General features: G+C 39.7%; 3 protein-coding genes across 6 annotated transcripts; 1 reads left to right on the top strand and 2 right to left on the bottom strand.

The window, feature by feature from the left end:
• Nucleotides 1-991: 991 nt before the first annotated feature.
• On the bottom strand, nucleotides 992-2,675 carry LOC111249231 (putative serine protease K12H4.7). Its single transcript, XM_022802809.2, has one exon. It carries the CDS (start codon nucleotides 2,554-2,556, stop codon nucleotides 1,081-1,083), a length of 1,476 nt encoding a protein of 491 aa, XP_022658544.1. The 5' UTR covers nucleotides 2,557-2,675; the 3' UTR covers nucleotides 992-1,080.
• A 2,523-nt stretch (nucleotides 2,676-5,198) lies between these two features.
• On the bottom strand, nucleotides 5,199-15,467 carry LOC111249232 (syntenin-1-like). 4 transcript variants are annotated; one of them, XM_022802812.2, is made up of 7 exons: nucleotides 14,961-15,467; nucleotides 8,349-8,437; nucleotides 7,481-7,746; nucleotides 7,129-7,248; nucleotides 6,749-6,976; nucleotides 6,348-6,469; nucleotides 5,199-6,212 (listed from the first exon to the last, which is right to left on the bottom strand). In XM_022802812.2, the coding sequence occupies exons 2-7, from the start codon at nucleotides 8,434-8,436 to the stop codon at nucleotides 6,158-6,160; spliced, it is 879 nt and encodes a 292-aa protein (XP_022658547.1). In that variant the 5' UTR covers nucleotide 8,437; nucleotides 14,961-15,467; the 3' UTR covers nucleotides 5,199-6,157. The 4 variants fall into 4 exon arrangements, with proteins under 4 accessions (XP_022658547.1, XP_022658546.2, XP_086844927.1 ...); XM_022802811.2 differs by lacking the exon at nucleotides 14,961-15,467 and adding an exon at nucleotides 14,017-14,039; XM_086988801.1 differs by lacking the exon at nucleotides 14,961-15,467 and adding an exon at nucleotides 9,764-9,823.
• Nucleotides 15,468-15,798: 331 nt separating this feature from the next.
• LOC147756046 (protein transport protein Sec61 subunit gamma) lies at nucleotides 15,799-17,268 on the top strand. Its single transcript, XM_086988806.1, has one exon. The coding sequence runs from the start codon at nucleotides 16,067-16,069 to the stop codon at nucleotides 16,271-16,273; it is 207 nt and encodes a 68-aa protein (XP_086844932.1). The 5' UTR covers nucleotides 15,799-16,066; the 3' UTR covers nucleotides 16,274-17,268.
• The last annotated feature ends 1,645 nt before the right edge of the window (nucleotides 17,269-18,913 follow it).

The raw sequence follows: 18,913 nt of genomic DNA, 5'->3' as shown, positions 1-18,913 counted from the left end.
AGATTTAGTGTATGAGGCTGTCACAAGTGAATCTCCTTCTTCAAAAAGTCCGAGCTTGAGATCGTTCCAGAGCTAAAAACGTTACCATAAGACACGTAATGGTCGTGTTCGCTCTTGTTATTGTTGTTTACGGTGTGCTTGCTGATTTAGCTTTCAAATGCGAGGACGGCCATCTCCTCATTCAACTGAGTCCAATTGAAAAGCATAGGCGTTAAACGTAAATGCGTATTCCATTTGGAAGTTCACACGTAATAATCAGAAATGGCCTCTGTACTGCTGTAGGTCTAAGGATAGGCACAGTATAAAATAACAATTTCGCAGGACCAGCGCTCTACTCAGGGGCGTTTGTTATGTTCGAGTAGTAGAAAGAAATAGAAGCACTAATGATAACCGAATTATGGCTCGTCTGAAGGAAAAATCTGCGTGATGCTCATGTTAATTCTTTGTTGGATTTGCTTGTGACAGCCTCATACATTAAATCTATACGATTTCGCCTTGGTAGCCCTTCGATACAATGTGGTATACAGTGCCAAGCACTGTGAAAGAACATGATGTGATTCTTTTATTAAATACGCCTTGAATAATTGTCCGTGCTAACGCCACATGGCCTATATAGTAAGTAGAAACTTGTATTTGGGCCACTGTACAGTTAAAAGACACCGAATAAAAGTCACGAAAATGTCGTGTTTAGATATTATTATAATGACGACAGATCTTACCTCAATATATTCTTGCTGTCAACTTTAATATTAGTTAGTGGTTATGGAATGGCTAACGGTTCAAGTAAACTCGAATCATTTATTAGTATTTACAAAGACTAAGTATTACAAATGCAATTCTCGTTTACTATTGTTTGTAAACAAAATTACTTACAGTTATAAAAAAAAATAGCCTACTTATCGAAAACATCATCTGCCTAGACTAACTATACTGATGTGAACTAGGCATTTTCCGTATAGTCACCCGTAGCATCGACGAAAAACAAAGTACAGGTGATTTAATGCGGCAATGTACTATTGCCAGATTTATTTCCACGATACATACGAACTTAAAACGTTAGTTCTTTTTCAATTGCTAAACTTATTGCTGCAGCCATTTGGCCACTTCGTGTTCGATCTTTGTTCGGGCCTGTGTTAATGTATTAGCATCAGTGGCTGCCGGCGGATACATATCGGCGCAGTGAGCTGTTCCAACAATGTAGTTTGCCGTCACGCTGTCCGAGAGGTTCTCTAGAATGCTTAAGGTGTGCCACGGGTCAATCGATCCATTCGGGAACGTGACATTGCTCAGCTGAGGGTATATGCCGCCGTACTGGGTATTCGTGCGGAAGATAGCTCTGTTAAGCATTGCGTTATCGAAGAAATCGTCAAAAATATCACGGCACTGCTGGATGAATAACTGAACCGGGAACTGTTGACCAAACGGTTGGTCCTTAGCATCTGAACTTTGGAAAAAACCAAACTCTACACAGGTTTGGTACATCCATTGGCGTCCACCTTCTCCTGAACGTGCATCGTAACTGACGTTGCGCATTGATCGGACGAACTTATCGTAGTCATAATCTAGACAGGTCTCGTTGTTGCTCTGTAATATCAGATCGTTTACAGCTACAAGACCGTCAAAAGGTTCGTTACTCATCATGAGATCACATACCGTATCGATGGTGATGTTACTTGGCCCGCTGATACGTTCGTCCTTGTTGTATTGGACAACACCTTCAAAAAGCCCGGCCATGGTCTGAAAAAAGTTCTGCATGTTCAACTGGTTAAACGCGTCGAACGGAACACAGGTCTTGAATTGACCATCAATAATGGCCCATTTTTCACGACGCGCGGCAAGTTTCTCCAGGTGGGCGAAGCCGGCCTTAACCTTGGTACTACAATCCGGACCAAGTGAATCACGCACAACGCGAATATAGTCGACAAAGTTTATAAGTGCTACCATCGGAGCTGACGACGCCACAGCTCCAACCGCGAGATGTGGGTACTTCAGTTTAAACCACGCGGCTAACGAACCCGAATACGAACCACCAAATACTACCCAACGAGCATTCTGATCAAGTTGTTTCGAAACTGTTATCGAATTGCGAAACGCCGCCGCGTCAGCCAGTGCCTGGTCGCTAGAGAGGTAGGCGAGATTTGACGTTGTTAAATCAGTAGTCGGTCGACTTTTGCCATAGAAACGATGCTCAAGCTGGAAGACGAGAGCTCCGTATTTCTGCGCCATAATCATCACGTGCGATGGCGCTGATAGCCATTTTGCTGAAGCCTCACCTTCGCCGCCCAGTAGTAGAAAAACGGGTCCGCCCGTTTTGTAGAACTTAGCATTGACCATATAACGCTGCTTCCATGTCCGACGATCGGCAGGATTGAAATTATCGAGACGCTGCGTGATCCACAGAATTTCAGGCTCTCCGTAAAAACTAGTCGAGTTGTCGAATTTTGGCTCTCCAAGCATACCATATTTATGGTACGGCCTGCCTCGATGCAACTTGTACGCATTACCAAAGCCGGCAAATGCCAGCAATACCAAAAACGCGATCACCATTTGGTGCATGGCGGCAAAAAGGCAGACTGACAAACCAGTTCATGCAGCCTATTAAATCACTATTAGACATAAAGTGGCTGACGAGGTGGCGTATCCCAACGAGTAGCTTTTCGCCGTAACGGCTATACTTAAGATGATAAGCTTGAAGAAAGAGCAAGCGTCCAATGAGAAAGGGCTGTCCGGTAGGTGATGTGCGGGTGTTTGTCATAAAAAAAGGGATGTGCTGTTGTTGAAGCGGCAGCCGCAACTACTACCGCGTCAACGAAACGGTCGGAGATTGTTTTGATATGCCAATCACTTTCACCGGCAGGCGTCCGTAGTGGAAAGTACTCAGCGATATAGAACGGTAAACACATCTTGTTGCAAACAAAAGATTACAAAGGAGTCGGCCGATATCTCTTGACATGGAAACAGCAAGTGTCAATATATATCCATATTAATTTATACTCAATAAACTCACTATAGGAAAACTATCAGCTGTATCAAACTATCGACAATGGAAACAGTACTGAAGAGTTAGATAAACCTGAGACGAGCAATAGTAGTCTTGATTGAGGTCCCGCTTGAGACGTTCTGAAAAACCGCCAAATTCTATTTTGAAAAACATAGGTCTTCTTCCCCATGAGAAAAGGTCAAATCGCACCACTAGCATAGGCTGAAACGAAACACGATTTGTCATGTACCCTTGCATAACCTTCCTACACAACTAGTGTACCGCCTTCGTCGGATTTTCTTAATTGTGTTTTCTGTTTTCATTAGTGAGAGTTTTGACGTCTTTATCTGCTAATTGTCAATTTTATGTGCTAAATCACACCATATAAAACCACTTGATATCGTTTAGTCTGCGTCTGTAAAGGCCTATGGACAGCTAGACCAAATTGGTTTGAATGGTTGCACGCTTTTTCACCAAGATCGATCCTAAATTTTTAGATTTTTTTTACTTAGCATTTTTAATTAGCATCTCGGAAGTAATATTGATTCATTATATGCTTTTCTTAAGAAGCTTCAGTTCATTAGTATCTCTATTTCTCAAAGCTGTTTCTTAAAAATACTCTCATGTGAATGGTCGTTTTACCACATCGTAAGAACAGGTCATTACTAGGACATCATGCTAATAAAGTGGTTTTAATCGATTCCAGCCTTAAAAATTAGCTACGAGCATATTGCAATGTTCTAAACCTGAAGCCGACGTCACAAACCCGTCTATTTCGCATCCGGTGCAGAAGTCTACTTGGAAGCTCCATTGGCAGGTCTGACAGCAAACTATCCATATCAGCCGGCTGGGACATTTGTACAAAGTTGTATCTCAGTGATAACTAAAACTTCGATGATAATATATTGTGATCATATGTTAAGCTTGTGTTTATTTAGTTTCCATATTCAGCTAGTTTACGGTAGCGAAATTCAGGGCTTCGACTGTTGGAGTCCAGAAACGGGCATATATCTGACATGTGTCCTACTAAGTCTTGTATTCACGCTGCATACTGTTGCAAAGTCATTGCGATATTATTAACTTTATCCAGTACTGTATCCAGCACTCATTTGGTTGCGAAAACGAAGTACTCGCTAAAGTAACATTCAGCCACCTCACCAAGGTCACCTCAGCCTTGAAACGTCAATACAATTAAGAGGTCGATCAGTAACATCCTTAACAAGCAACAGAACTATGAGACACCAGCGTCTACATTTTAATGTATCTATTCACTATAACGTATTAGTTGCTTTTTCTTTCGGCAACTAACACGGTCATCGTATCAAGCAACAGTTTTGCTGACTACTCGTGAAAAACATAATTGCGCAATCGGTTTTGAAAAACTCAGGGCCAGCCTTAGAACACCTACGCCCATGGATATTTCGAGTAAATGAATTTCAGTACTCAAGAACTTGATTAAGCAGTCATCAAAGTAGACGAAACCCAACATTCTACAGTTTGTAGGTGGATCACCGAGGTCCCACTGACATCACAACTATCGAATTTGAATTAACTTAGCTCAATTTATTTATGAGTGATTCTTCCATAGGCATCCGTAACTCGCAAAGGAAATATCTGGATGAAACGTCAAAGATAGACATGGCGGTACTTCGAATTCCGTCTACAGATGGACATTAATATACACGATAATCACCAGCAAGAAAAAAGAAAAGAGAGCACCTTTTCTTACATATTCATCATTTAGGCTGGCGCTTTGTAGAATTCAAAGTAGAACCATATTCGTTCCTATTGTACTGATAAGACTATCTATTAATTTCGGGATGCGGGGCTTTTTCCACAGCAGCCCTATTATGCACTTCGAGCGCATTGTAACCAATAATAGCGCATTATTGGTGAGTGTGGTGGGCTAAGTGAACTGATCTCTATAATGCATATTGTTTTGATATAATCTTAATGCTTAGTAGCGCAAATATGATCCATTAACTTCGCAACCAATCTTGTTTTAACGACGAAAAAGTATGTGGCTAAAAAAGGCAGGCATGTTTTTGACATATATATTCTTACGTACTTTTTTCATGCATATTTCAAACAAAGCAAAGAAAAAGTTCAGACTGTGGGAATGCTCTTTAAAATCATATCTTGTTTAAGTTCACACAAGTCTGAGACACTGCTGCAATTTTAGTCTCACAATAAGCATTTAAAACAGTAATCAGTCAACTCAATGTTAGTATAGTTAGATTTATTTTCTCCTCACTGCGGAATCCGACTTGTCGCAAGCAGTTGTTCTCTTAATTACTACTGCGGCTTGTTTGTTTCGTATTTGTTATGTTAGATCCGAATAATCACCCACCTTTTTCTGAGCATCGCCTGATATAATTTGATGACGTAGAGAACTTCTATTACAGCGCATTGTTTCTATCATTATTTATTTTTATGCATTACGGTGGAATATTTTTTCTCATTATTGTTTAATGCTTTATTCCTTACTCTTTCGTGAGCATTAAAGACATGACCTTACAGCGTAACCAATGCAAACCTATCTAGTCTTTGTCAAATACCGACTGTCTCTCAAATAAGTACTATAGGACGTTCCAGTACATGTATCATACTCACCATCGAAAGGATGAACAAAAATTAGCGGCTGAGCACAATATAACATAACAATATATGGAAGATACTGGCGTTATTGCCAGCATTACAAACCATTTTAGTTACAGTATCTCACGACGCGCGCGCAACACAAATACTCTGCGATACCACACTTAGTGATCAATGCCTAAGAATAGGTGGCCAAAATAAGTTATATCATATAGCTATGCAGAAGTTTGAAACGCCAAGCAGTCCTCAAGGCCGGTGCGTTCAAAATGTTCAGCTTTTTCACAGCAATACCTTTCACTCTGTGCTTAATCAGAGGAAATCTAAGAACTTTTATGACGCCTTAAGAAATAATAATACTGATCAGCTTACTTGTCCTTCTCCCGAAAGTAACTGCGGCTGCAAGTGAGTTCATATATAGTAACGAATCTACGAGTTGTTCTTTCGACACATACAGTATCAATATAGCAATAGGCAAAATCATAGTCATTCAATTATGGTGTGACTAAATAAGAATCACCAGAAATGCGGATAATGCAGCGAGTCAAAGAGTACAGTACTCGTGTTGGTATCGAAAACTGACTAGCACTCAGGGACGCTGCGGTCCATCAGCTTTTTGAGCAGGCCACCGGACGTGCTGAAAATAAATATTCAATGTGAATTTATGTTTATGTTGAGATAGTTCATAATAATGCGTTCATAATAATGCACACACATGTAATATATCATTTGTTAATATAATATGTTAATTGATTAATGTTAGAATACTGACTACTTGACGAGATGTTCGAAGATTATCGAGGGCATCATTGTAACCGTGATGGTTTGAGGGGAGGCCCGAATCAAGTCCTTAACAAGAGAGTCCTTCATACCGACGACGTTCTGCCCGTTCACCTAAACGAATCACAATACAAAAAATATAAGCTTTATATATATATATATATATATATATATATATATACACTGAGAAACATGTATATGTCTCAAGATATTTATATTAAGTAATTTATTTTTTCAATGATTCCACCTTGCAGCAGAGACCTTTTTTAATTTTTTTTAAGTTTTAAGTTTTTTTAAATTAATATATAATATGCGTGCCCCATAAATAGTATGCCTAATATATTTTTGCGATCTTCAGAAACTGGTTGCTTCAAAACCAGATTGCACACAAACCTCGAGAAGTTGGTGATTAATTAGTAGACCGTTCCTAGCTGCGGACGAGTCTTTGACAAGTGTATTGATTTTTCCGTCCTTGAAGTCAAAACCACAATATCCATTACTGTCTTTCAGCATTGTGACTGTGCGCTCGAACGGACGATCACGAACCGCCACCGAGATGTGGTCCCCTTGTGCCTTTCGAATGGTTTCATGAACCTGTTTTAGACTATAGCCGGCAACGTACTTCATAAAAAGTCCGATATAAAGTGTAACGGTTAGTTATCAATTGACATCCTCGGCGCGGCTATTACGAATCAGAAAGGCTTAACCGATTTAATGATCTGATCTATGTACAGCAAATCACAATGGGAGCTTCGCTCTGTTTATTTCTTCACCTCGTCATTGACGCTGAGTAGTTGGTCTCCAAATCTAAGACCGGCCATCGCAGCGGGGGTGCCCTTTTCAACCAGAATGATAAATACGCCTTTATTCACTGCTTCGAGACGAAGTCCAACCTAAACGCCAACGCACATAGAATATAAAACCCAGATTATTATTCAGTAAAAAGTGTCAATGAAAAAAGAATAAGAGAAAACAGCAGGACTGTGAGCTATGCTTAGTGAACATTAATGGTCCAAGTGGGAAATAATAAACAATACAAAAAACCTTCAAAGAAAATAGCATATTAACACTTTTAGAAGCATCAGCACTATCTAAAAATATGGCTAAATTAGTATATCTGTTAACCTTTCCTCTAAGGTCCTTGCAAAGAATAACTTCTCGGACACCGTGGGTGACTTGGCCTCGATATAGACCCATGCTCTGTCCCGAAAGTGGGGCAACAAGACTTTTTCCTCCAGCCGACGAAACGATCATGTCCGTCGAGGTCGCTTGAGCAGGAAGTGTTGGTAGGGCCAGCGTCTGCAGAGAAAACCCCATGTAGTCATCGAGAGCGGGATAAAGGCTTAGTCGAGACTCAGGTACCGGGGTGGACGAGTACGAAGGGGGCGGAGCTGTCAGGAAAAGTATATCAAATTAGTAAAAATAAGTGTTGCCGTTATTATTGTCATTGCTGCTGCTGACAGTGCCGCCGTATAGATGATAGCATAATGATAGCATATTTGCTCCATAAACTTAGAGACACGCAGTTATTTAAGTTCGAAGCTAGGCGTGGAGGCACTTCGGTTTCGTACTTAGAGAACAAGCTGCCCGAAGTAGTGCCTAGCGGTCCAAATACTGGACGTGAAATCCGAAAGATTTACCAGTGTATAGCCATGTTGCTAAAGTGTCGATTGAGAACTTAAAACGATAAAAACGTATGAACTGACAGCATAGATTTAGCACTGATAACATGTGTTATTGCTTCTTGAGCAATTAGGACAGGCGTATATATATTGTGCATATTCACCCAGTTCTGTCAAGTTTTGTTGCGCTTGTTGATTGAACTCATGTTCATTGAATGAAGCACGATCTTGGTAACTTAAGCGAAGATCACAGGCACTAATATCCTACTGGTGATACAATTAGTTTCAATTCACGATTGGAAAGGCGAGCAAATATTTCTCGAAGGCCGTAGTTCCTGTATAATTATTGTGTACTCCACGCCCTAACTTACCCGTAGGCGCTGTATTTGTGTACATGTCCTGGGCGCGCATCATTTGATCGACTTTCATGTCCTCGAGCGATGGGTATAGGCTCGCCATTCTGTTTAATAAGACAATAAATAACAAATAATGGATTACTTACTAAATAATGCGTAGCTAATTAGTTAATATTTACACACAGGTTAAGTGTATTATACAACGAGATAATTAAATACCATGTGGCAGGAAGTCGCACATTTCTATCCGAGACACTTATCTATCCGCAGAGCTTTTGCCATAGTAAATTTAGAAATGTGCACATTTGACACTATCTTACCAAACATTTGTACCACTGAAATAGGAGTTGTGGCTGGTAGCATTTTCGCATATCGCCATTTGCAGTTCAGCATAGTATGCGAAAACTCAAATTTTCGGTAACTAACACATGAAAATGCAGCTGAAAGTGCCAACAAGTCAGTTGGAATAACTACCGTAATGGATGCGGCAATTTCCAAAATTCATCCACCTTTGTTGAACGAATGGTTCTTCTCTTATTTATTTCTCTGAACCACACATTGTTTATGCATTCGCTAGTAAAATTTCATTTCGCAATACCACTGTAATAATTCTCAGTTGAGTAAACCCCCAATTGGTACATCTTAAGACGTAGGGCTTTAATAAAAGTATCGTGTTTTTAATTTTTGGCAGTCTATATGATAATTTCAATGACGAATCGTAACAGCTTTACAAATACCTATACGGTGCAATAGAACTAAACTTTAATCGGTAAAAACGCGCCTTTATCTATCGAAATACTTCTACACAGTATCATCAGATTTCGAGTCCAGTCGGCATTTGCATCCAAGCGGTGTTCAGGTATCAAAATTGATACCAAAATTGCACGTACTGCGGGAAACAATGCCTGCACTCATAAAGCTAAACATTTATATATGACGATTTGCTCGATTAAAGGTACGGCACATCAGTAGGTCCTGTTGGTAGGTCGCGACAATTATGAATCAAATGTCAGATCAAAACCATAGTATTTGTAGGCCTCAATTAGGCAGACAAAGAGCCTGTGATCAAGAACTAGGTCGAATCGAGCTAATCGAAGTATATTTGCTAAAATACATACTTAGTTTTAAGAAGAATCGATAAGAACCAACCTTTTAAAGAACCCTGATAAGTGGGATGAAAAGCTAGGTTCTTGGTTCTCTGCCTACAGTTCTGCTTCGTTATTGGTCTTACTGTGAGAGATGGTCCATTGCTTAAACCAAATCCATAATGTACAGGGCACAAAATTGTAATCAGCATAATAGAATGAGCTGAAATGCATGTTGCCGTAACAATGGGCCGGGTATTCTTTACTTCACTTACAGTAATATTGATTATTGTTTTAGCAAGTATTCAATGAGTTTGAACGATTTGACGGTGTTAAGGTACGTACCATCTGCAAAACGTCAGGGAACTAGTGGTCTTTGTAAAACGATATTATCACCTTTATGCCAGCTTATACGGCCTATATCCCTGGCCATCGGTATCACTTCCATTATCACCATAATTGGTTTTAACAATGTGGCGCAATGATAGTTCGCCTTGCAACTCCCCGAAGCTGTTGGATTTGAGATCGAGTGTAACTAACCAGTTCTACCATACCGCGCTCTCTTCGAATCATTTTTACTTTCACCGGCGGCATAATGTATAACGCTCACAACCATGAGGTCCCAGGTGTAACTTTTGGCCGAGACTTAAGATTATTTAGGTTTCAAATAATCATACAATTAGGCTCGATCAGCCTAAGTATCATTGCAGTTTCATCTTAAGAGTGTATTCGAAATTTGTTCTCGCCATGCCACAAACAATCATGCCCCTTGTGACAATAGTGTCGCTGAGAGCCTTTAATACTTACAAAAATGTTTTAAAGTAGATCAAAGCAATACATAGAAAATGTCCATCTGTATCAACATAAATACAAGTTGGCGGATTGATACGCATTAATTGTTAGTCATTCGAAGCACTAATCCAGCTATATTTGGAAAATTGAATGGTCATGGAGGTTAATGATAATTTCCCGCTACCATCTCAAAATGAAAGAAAAGTTCTAATCAAACGTTCTCACTGCCATCGGTATAATTGCTTCAAAAACCTTTTGGCGACTTACTTGAGACGGAACGACTCGCCCGGACATGTTTTTGCATCAAATCTGCCACGACCTGTACATACTACCTGAACTGATTGTCACGCTTTTTGCAAGCAGCCTGCGGACGATAAGTTAGCTTCACATCACCTTGATATATAGTGCGATCGTTTTTCGACTCACAGGACATAGACACGTATTTTGTGTATCAAATAATGGATGCAAAAATAATTATCATTATCGATAGTGTGGGTCAACAACTCTTACAGGGCCTCCAATAACTTTCTAGATACAATTTAATTGCTACAATATTGTTAACGTATATACACTGTACGTCTAGCACACGAAATAAATGTATTCGTGAAATCAATTCCCACAGCAATAAAGAACTAAGTGCAAACAAAACGTAAGGATAACCATTCGTTCATCCTGAACTTGTTAAAAGTAGATGCCCGTACACTTCTCATAGGTTAATCGAACGCTTTCGCGCATTCAAACTAATCGTATCACTAATTATAATCGAGCTAACAGTTTAACACTCGTTACTGTTCCGCGTAGCTTATAATTGCGAATGATTTCTCATTCAACAAGAAATCCTCTTACTGCGATACCCATTCCTAAATACGCATTGAACTTTTGAGTGCATAAGGACTGTATTAGAGTATCAATCTTTTTTGTCACCTCTCTGTGAGAAAGTTACCACATCTGTCGTTCGTAAAACGGTTTACTGAAAATTCAATGTCATTCAAATTGAATAGAACTTCGTATTGGATTGAATGCATAATCGAAGGATAGTTCAGCTAGCGACGTCTCCGACTGTGAACATACCATGGGTATTGTTGGTCTAAGGCCAGCCATCCGACTTAAACCTGTACAGCTTATGCAAGAATCAAGTTAAGAGAACTAAAGTTAAGAAAAGATCGTCTCTACGGGCGAATCGCCGAAGGTCAACACGTCGATACGCAGTATTCTCCCACTGACAACACGCGCACCGACGCATCGTTCAATTCGATTGGGCTCTTTCTTGAACTTCGGTATAGATGTTAACCCAGTCACTGCAGTGCTGTCGAGCAATAAAATACTAGCTAACAAATACAGCGATTGTTATATTAGAACAATCGCTCTGTTTGGATAATATATATAAATAATTGGGTATCTAATGGAAGTACCCGAAGAGAATCGAATCCAAATTGATGCTCAAATCAAAGCCGGATTAAACTAGAGAAGCCTTTTTTAAGTTATTCAAAATTCGTATGCTTCACTTTAGGCTGCTACACAAGTCTATTGACTGTAAAAGACCAAGAGACAAATAATACGAGCGATTCATTTGAGCTATGTCTTTTAACACTTCCATCAGCTTTGATCCTTCCACTTATCATTTAAGAGCTACACGCAGTTTACTATACTCAGGTATCCTAGTTTAATTTTGACCAGCGGCTCAAATTCACAGGTATACTAGTCATCTATCTCTTTAGATATCGACGGGTACGCTTTTCATATTGCGTAGTAGTTATTATAGGACAATCTGGAGTAATAAGGATTAGCCCGGCACTTTTGAATACACGCTACTTTCGTGTGGCCGGATCATCATTTAAACTGAAACACACCAAAGTATGTTATCACGGTGTTTCATGTGACTCAGCACTTGCAAGGGAAATTATGAAATTGTCGCCCAAGCGTTGTTCTATACAACTCATTGCTATGCTAGACATCCATAATTTCGGAGATTCCGTAAATTTTGACGCCTGAAGATGGCTGCAAAAAAAGTGCCTACGTTTTGCACTGGCGCGTTCAGTGTGGTGGGATCAGATAGTCACGTGCTTCACAGAAGCGATAATTAGTTCTTTGTAGTACCTGTTTCGACTCGATACCGATTACATATTGAGATCTTCATTACTTGACTTGGAGCTGCAGTTATTTCTTCTCTCAAGATACTTAATTAAGCAGGTTTGTAGCGTTGTGTATGTTTCAAAACAAAGAACTCGCACACACATTTCTGAGGTTAAGGTGGATTATATAATACGAATTTCAATATGGATGTTTTAAACGCTAGCAAAAGGCATTGTGTTTTGACTTACCGCGCCTACAATTTACGTCAGCTAACCATGAAGCATTGAGCAGATTCTATTCAGTTACTCATACTGGTGAAAACATAGCGTTTCTTTTTATTACAGCACAACTAAAAGCAAAAGGGTCCTGTAGTTTATTATATGGGTGCGGGTAAGTAATATTTCAGCATGCCACAAGACGTTTTATCGTGCCACAAGGCATTGTATTGAAGCTTGTTCAAATAGGGTACTAGCCTGGGTAATATCCGCTGAGTAGGGCCATCAAACTGAGTTTACCCTATATATACGTTGTATACTTTTTTAGTACGTCCTCGGCTGAAATTTGATATACTTGTAGTAGAAACACGTTCAGGGGCAGTTACTTGCTATTATTCTTAGCCGGTGTTATTTATAAGCTGCGGCTATAAAAACAATTTCCAGTGTACATGTCAAATTGGGACGCGTATCTTTCAATTATCAACGTTCAATTATTTAGGCAGGTCTTGTTAGCGACATTAATGGAACCGAATCGGTTTACTGCGTTAGAGTATAACAAATACATAAGATTTGAATTTGATCCACTTACCGCTTAGCTGGGAGTTCCACTATTTATATAGCTATGTAAGCATTTCTGATAATGCAGTACCTATTGTCTCGCTCATTAAACCTCGAGGACATAATGTCATAACCTCGAGAGGCCCCGATAATGTGGGGCATTTTTTGCTAAGGTCATAAAACGCACGTTTTAAAAAAGCAACAAAACAGCTATCCTCTAAATTACTTGCTACAATATAGACTGTACCAGGTGCAAGAATGAGTCAGAAGCGCAGATACATATCGTATATACGACGAAAGACTGCGCAACATCTAAATCAATCTACTGTTGACGTTCTATTAAGCACAGAGGTATAGTCGATTTAACAATGAAGAACACCTAATTGCGCTGACAAGCAGGAGAGCGCCCCTCGGCGCTGAATGGGAACTGAATGGAAGACCTATTTTTTGCTCTATATTAGGTCAACGCCTGCACATATTAAAATTCTATGATAAAATACCTGAGCTTTATCTACCACGTCATTACACGATATAACTGGCCAGGCAACTGATAAGTCACCACCAGTAGAGTCATTCCTTGAACGCAATTTCACCTTGTTTTTACCGCGTATTTCGGCGGTTCACTAATCTAACCCACTGCAGTTCTTGTGCGTGATATCACCAATGTCCTATTTATGTGGCAAATCCGTTGTATTTACAATATATTCACTAGTATACGACGTTTGCATTGATGCTTGGTTTCTCACAAAATATGACATAGTTCCGCTATGTCAGTATCTTAAGTTGAGCCCATGTTTACAGTTGTAGAGAATACTTACAGCTTTTAGCGTAGAGAATACTTACAGCTTTTAGCAAGTAGACTTCGAATGCGTTAGTTAACTAAAATAGATCGTACGATGTTAAGGTATCTCTAAATAAGTTGTACGAACTTTCTGCGTATAAATCTTACATTAGACTTACATTGTGCTTACAGTTATAGGTTTTATATCGAACTGAGTAAATGCAACGATTGCCATTGCCCTGTATAGGTAACTTCGTCTATCACCAAAGGTTAACTGGTCCTCTATTTCTTCTGGAATCCACTATTTATAAATCATTGGATTTTAATATACTGAATGGTCCGCTGCTGTTGAGCCTGTTGTCGTTCTTTGTTCTGCCTGTCAATTATTGTTTATGGATCGCACTTTAACCCGGAGATTGGACAGGGTTGATCCCTTTCGCAGAATTCGCCTCTCAACAATAAGCTGAGATTTCTTGTCGACACCTGATATCCCTGGATACTTCGTGAAGTTAATTCACGAATCCGTCGCATCGACTCCTCAAATTTTCCTTCGCCAGGTACTTGATTCCACGAAGATCTGCAATGTCTCGAAGTCACTGACATATATTTGAGCTCAATATTTTCAATATGCTCTCAAAGATGGAACAGATCGTCGCTGACGCATCTGTCGTCTAGCTCCCATCAAAGCTACTTCTGCGATCTCCCTTCATTTGTTTCTGCAGCTTGTAGATTCGCTCGAGAATCTTCAGTGCGCGATCAAGCTTACTGGTAAACTTTTTCTCTGGCGCATCTTCGTCGTATTGTTGTATACAGCTTAAGACTAGAGGTATTCATCGGTCCTCCTAAACTAACTAAACACACTGATTTCATGTATCACCAAATGTAAAAACCCAATGTACTCTCTAGATATCGGAGATTATTGAAATAGAGCAAATTTCTGAGAAAAAGGTGATAGGCTTATGACATATATTATTGTAAGATGACGACTAAAAATTTCCTCAATAACTCCAAACCAATCGTTTTTTTCTGATTTACGTCATGTACGCAACATGTGTCATCAACCCAAGACCTTTAATCGTGCGATAATTGATACTTGACGAAAATTCTTCGGAGGAAAACTTACGTGACACAGTTTCTAGGCGCAGATGATCACGAAAGAGATCGCCGTTCCTCTCAGCGGAGCTTTAGCTTCCTAAGTACAATTAGTCTAGCTTTTAGCCGACCTTTCGACACCTCACACAGATACACGCAGTTAAAGTTTGTTCGCCGAATAGCATAAAGCCATATACGGTCAAGTTTAAATCACACACGACCACAAATACTAGCAACAGCAATTCCGCTTTGATGTACGGCAGGTCCGACGTCTAGCTTTCTTCGAGTCCCGCAGGAGCCGCAACAACCCAGTCGGTGACTATCTAGTTATCGAGAAACAACTCCCTCCTTTTTCGTTACTAGTTCTTCTATTAGGATGAGATTACAGTCCAGTTAGCGACACGCTCTCTGTCTTTGGCTATCTATCGCTGTTACTATACTCTAAATCAACTCTCCTCATGACCCGTTTGTAGCAGCGGCACACATCAACAACTAAAGTAAGGCAGCTGAGAGCCTGGCGCCTCACAGATAGGAGAGAACCACCAGATGTTTACCCACGAGCAGAATCATTCACCTAACGACCAGCCGTATGACTCAGAATCGATGGTATTATTCGATGCAGCTTGGTTAAGCGCGGGAATATTTGAATTTTCCACAGGCGACGAGTGTCGTAAATATTCCTCATGAAAACAGTCGTTAGGGTGCGGTTAGTATGTAGATATTGACCTGTCATTTGATCAGATCATTAGTAGTTAATAGTTTGGCGACGATTACATGATTTCTGCATAGGTAAATAACTAAATAGCCCCCCCCCCGACCCGGCTCTGCTGGGAGAGGGTGTGATTTGGTTCCAACGTGTCATCTACTGTTGGCCACTCTGTCAGTATAGTGCCGTGTTAATTGTGGTGTGTCGTTGTTATTGGGCAGACCGGAGAGCAAACTGTATTGCTGTATCCTGCGTCGACCAGTGTTCTGCTGGACCTTTGAGCGATTACTGCATGATCGAGTGGGAGACAAACCGTGTGGTGTATTCCTCGTAACTGCAGTTAATTGGGAATAGAGCTTGAGAACTGTCGTGTTCGACTCGAGGATACTTTCGTTTTGTGTCCGGTGAACAGAAAACTACAAGAACCCGTCATGGACCAGCTCGAGGTTTACCTTCGTCCCGGCAAGGAGTTCGTGAAGGACTCAGTCCGACTAGTGAAACGCTGCACGAAACCTGACCGAAAAGAATTCAAAAAGATCGCGATTGCCACTGCCATCGGCTTTGCGATCATGGGATTCATTGGATTTTTCGTCAAACTCATTCATATCCCTATCAACAACATTATTGTCGGTTCTTAGACAACGTTAACAATGCCAAATAATAGATTTAGAGCACATAAAATAGCGACCATTATATCATCGAGGCTCTTGAACTCAAGATCATCATGCTCCTTACTAGCGTCATTCCTTCACTGCACCAGCATCTGCCTTCCCTTATAAACTGCACCAACATAACCAGCGCTCATTTCTTGGATGGTAACAAAAGTAGCTATTTTTCAAAGACGAACAGCCAGAATTAATGTGTCTACATGCCTAAAATTTAGTGGTACCTGTATCAATGCAGCCTGATATAGTTTCTTCAATAACAAAAACGCGCCACGACTGAGCTGCGAAGCATAGTATTCTTAATATTGGGTAACGTCTTCAACGAGCAATGCAAGTTGCGTATCACTAGTCCCCAACAATGAAGCCTACAGTGACGATGAAAGTATCATTATGCACAAGATAGCAAAGGAAATACGCATTCGTCTGTTTGGGTCGCCTGTTAACTGACGTGGCTGGTGACGATGACCAACCCCTGGCTTTTCTTCTTATTTCCCAGACCCCTTACAGCCCAGTGTTTAACACCCGATTGAATCCTTCATGTTCCTGCATCAAAAAAGGAAAGACCACCAAGACTTATAGACTTTTTACAACATTTTCACTTACATACTTTTTGGATCAAAAGAGAGTCAAGAACAGTAAATAGCAATACAGAGCATATACTCCACTCCGAAACGTAAGAGTAAAACAAAATTGATAACCCACAATTCCAAAAACCACAAACCGATGGACAGCGAATTCGAATGAACTCGTATCAATAATCAGTTTGAAAAGAGTAAAAAACCGAGAATCAGGAGGATAAGGGCGGAGTGCAGTAGAAGCTGTATATTATTGACGGCAAGTTACAACAGCAAAGTTATACAGTCGTCCTATTATATAAGTACAGCTTCCGTGTGTGTATAATAGTTATATGTATTTAATAAAAAAAACCGGAAATAATAAACGGTATATGGTGTAAGAGTTGTCATCAACATGTTAGTATTTTTCTTTCTAGTATTTCTATAAAAATAAGTTATGTATGGATGGTACTGATTTCTCAATGTTATGTCTGTTTAATGAATGGAGTGTAGTAGACCTGTTTTTCGTTTCACTGAGCAGCTAGGATGCATATATTCGACATCACCGATCGCGACCACTTGTACTCGATGTGCGGTGTATTTATAAGTCAGCTCTCAGTACATTTTCATAACAGCATTCTCGAGACTACTGTGATTGTTCAATGGCCTGTAAACGACGTTTCAAAAAACCCGTAGAGTATTAACTCAATAAAAAAAAAAACTTTACTGGCTTTCGTAACAAAACATTTGATATTGCAATAAAAATAGTGCCGTACCTTTTTTTTAGATACAGAGCATTTCTTAGGCAGGTAATACATTTACAAATTACTCTGTCTTCTGTGGGGTCAAAAAATGATCTTCATTTAAAAAGACACGTAAGACATGATCAAATATGCAGAGATGCAGGAATAACATGTAGTTGCTCATCCCATTTTAAAAGTAAGCCAAATGTTTTTTCGAACCCCTGTTGGGTCTGTACTACGGCAGCCAGCTGGAATTAATTGATAAACTCAGAATCAACTTATGTGTTAAAAAATGGCAATTAATGCCGTATCTAATCATCCTTGAGGTACAATATTTCACTAAATAATAAAATGCATGAATAGTAAGTTTGTGTCATAATCTGCTACAAAACATGGATGTCTGATTTTTTTGATAATTTTTTGCTGAGCTGTTGGATTATTTTTTAGGACAGTTTGTGTGTAAGGTTGAACCGACTTGACGAATAATTTTTTTCGTGTGGAGAGGAGGTTAAACATATCCATACCGATCATTTGTGTAGTTAAAATGTTTTTAGTTTTGCATTCGCTACTGTCATTAAGCCGGCTAGTAGCTCCCAGTGAGAAACAGTGTAGCTGCGCCCAGCGTTGAACCTAGATCGCTACGTGCCTTAGATTTAGTAGGCAAACCCTTTTTCGCACTATCACGGGGACGAAACAAATTACCCTGCATTTAGTTTCAATATATACACTAAAATAAACAATAAAGAAAATGAAGTAGTCCTGAAACTTTTGTTCAACTGAATCGTGTTACGGTTAAGTGTTAAGAAAATTTACAGCGTAACTTCGTCTAGAGCCAAACTTCAAATGAAAACCTGTGTTCAAATTACATAGTTATCATATCACGCAAAATCTTGTAACATAGAAATAATTGTAACGTGAAGACCTGCGATCGATATGTGTTTATGTTTACAGTTGTATGAAGTGCTAATCTTTTGTTGATGGCTAGCCTCAAACGCAGTGGCTAGATTTGTCATTATTAAGATTCATTCATTATTAAGTCAAGTCATTATTAAGATTTGTCGAATTAAGATCAGTTTTATTGCTTTTAGTTCATAAATCATTGTACTACCTATGTAAGGACTGTAAGGCTAGACGTTTTGCATAGATTGCCAGATTCTATCAGTGCTGTGTAGGTATCGCATGCTGAGCACATTTCTAACGACTTTTCTATGAGACTGATGGTGTCCTTCTATAATTGGCTTTGGATATATATATGCCACATGAGAGGTGTAATTAAGCCAGTAAGTAGTAGATGTTTTTTGAAGATTGATTAGCAA

This window comes from Varroa destructor, unplaced genomic scaffold (assembly GCF_002443255.2).
Source record: "Varroa destructor unplaced genomic scaffold, Vdes_3.0 BEIS01000004.1, whole genome shotgun sequence".
Taxonomy (NCBI): domain Eukaryota; kingdom Metazoa; phylum Arthropoda; class Arachnida; order Mesostigmata; family Varroidae; genus Varroa; species Varroa destructor.
The sequence above is the reverse complement of the archived record's forward strand: the minus strand, read 5'-3'. Positions and strand labels throughout refer to the sequence as shown.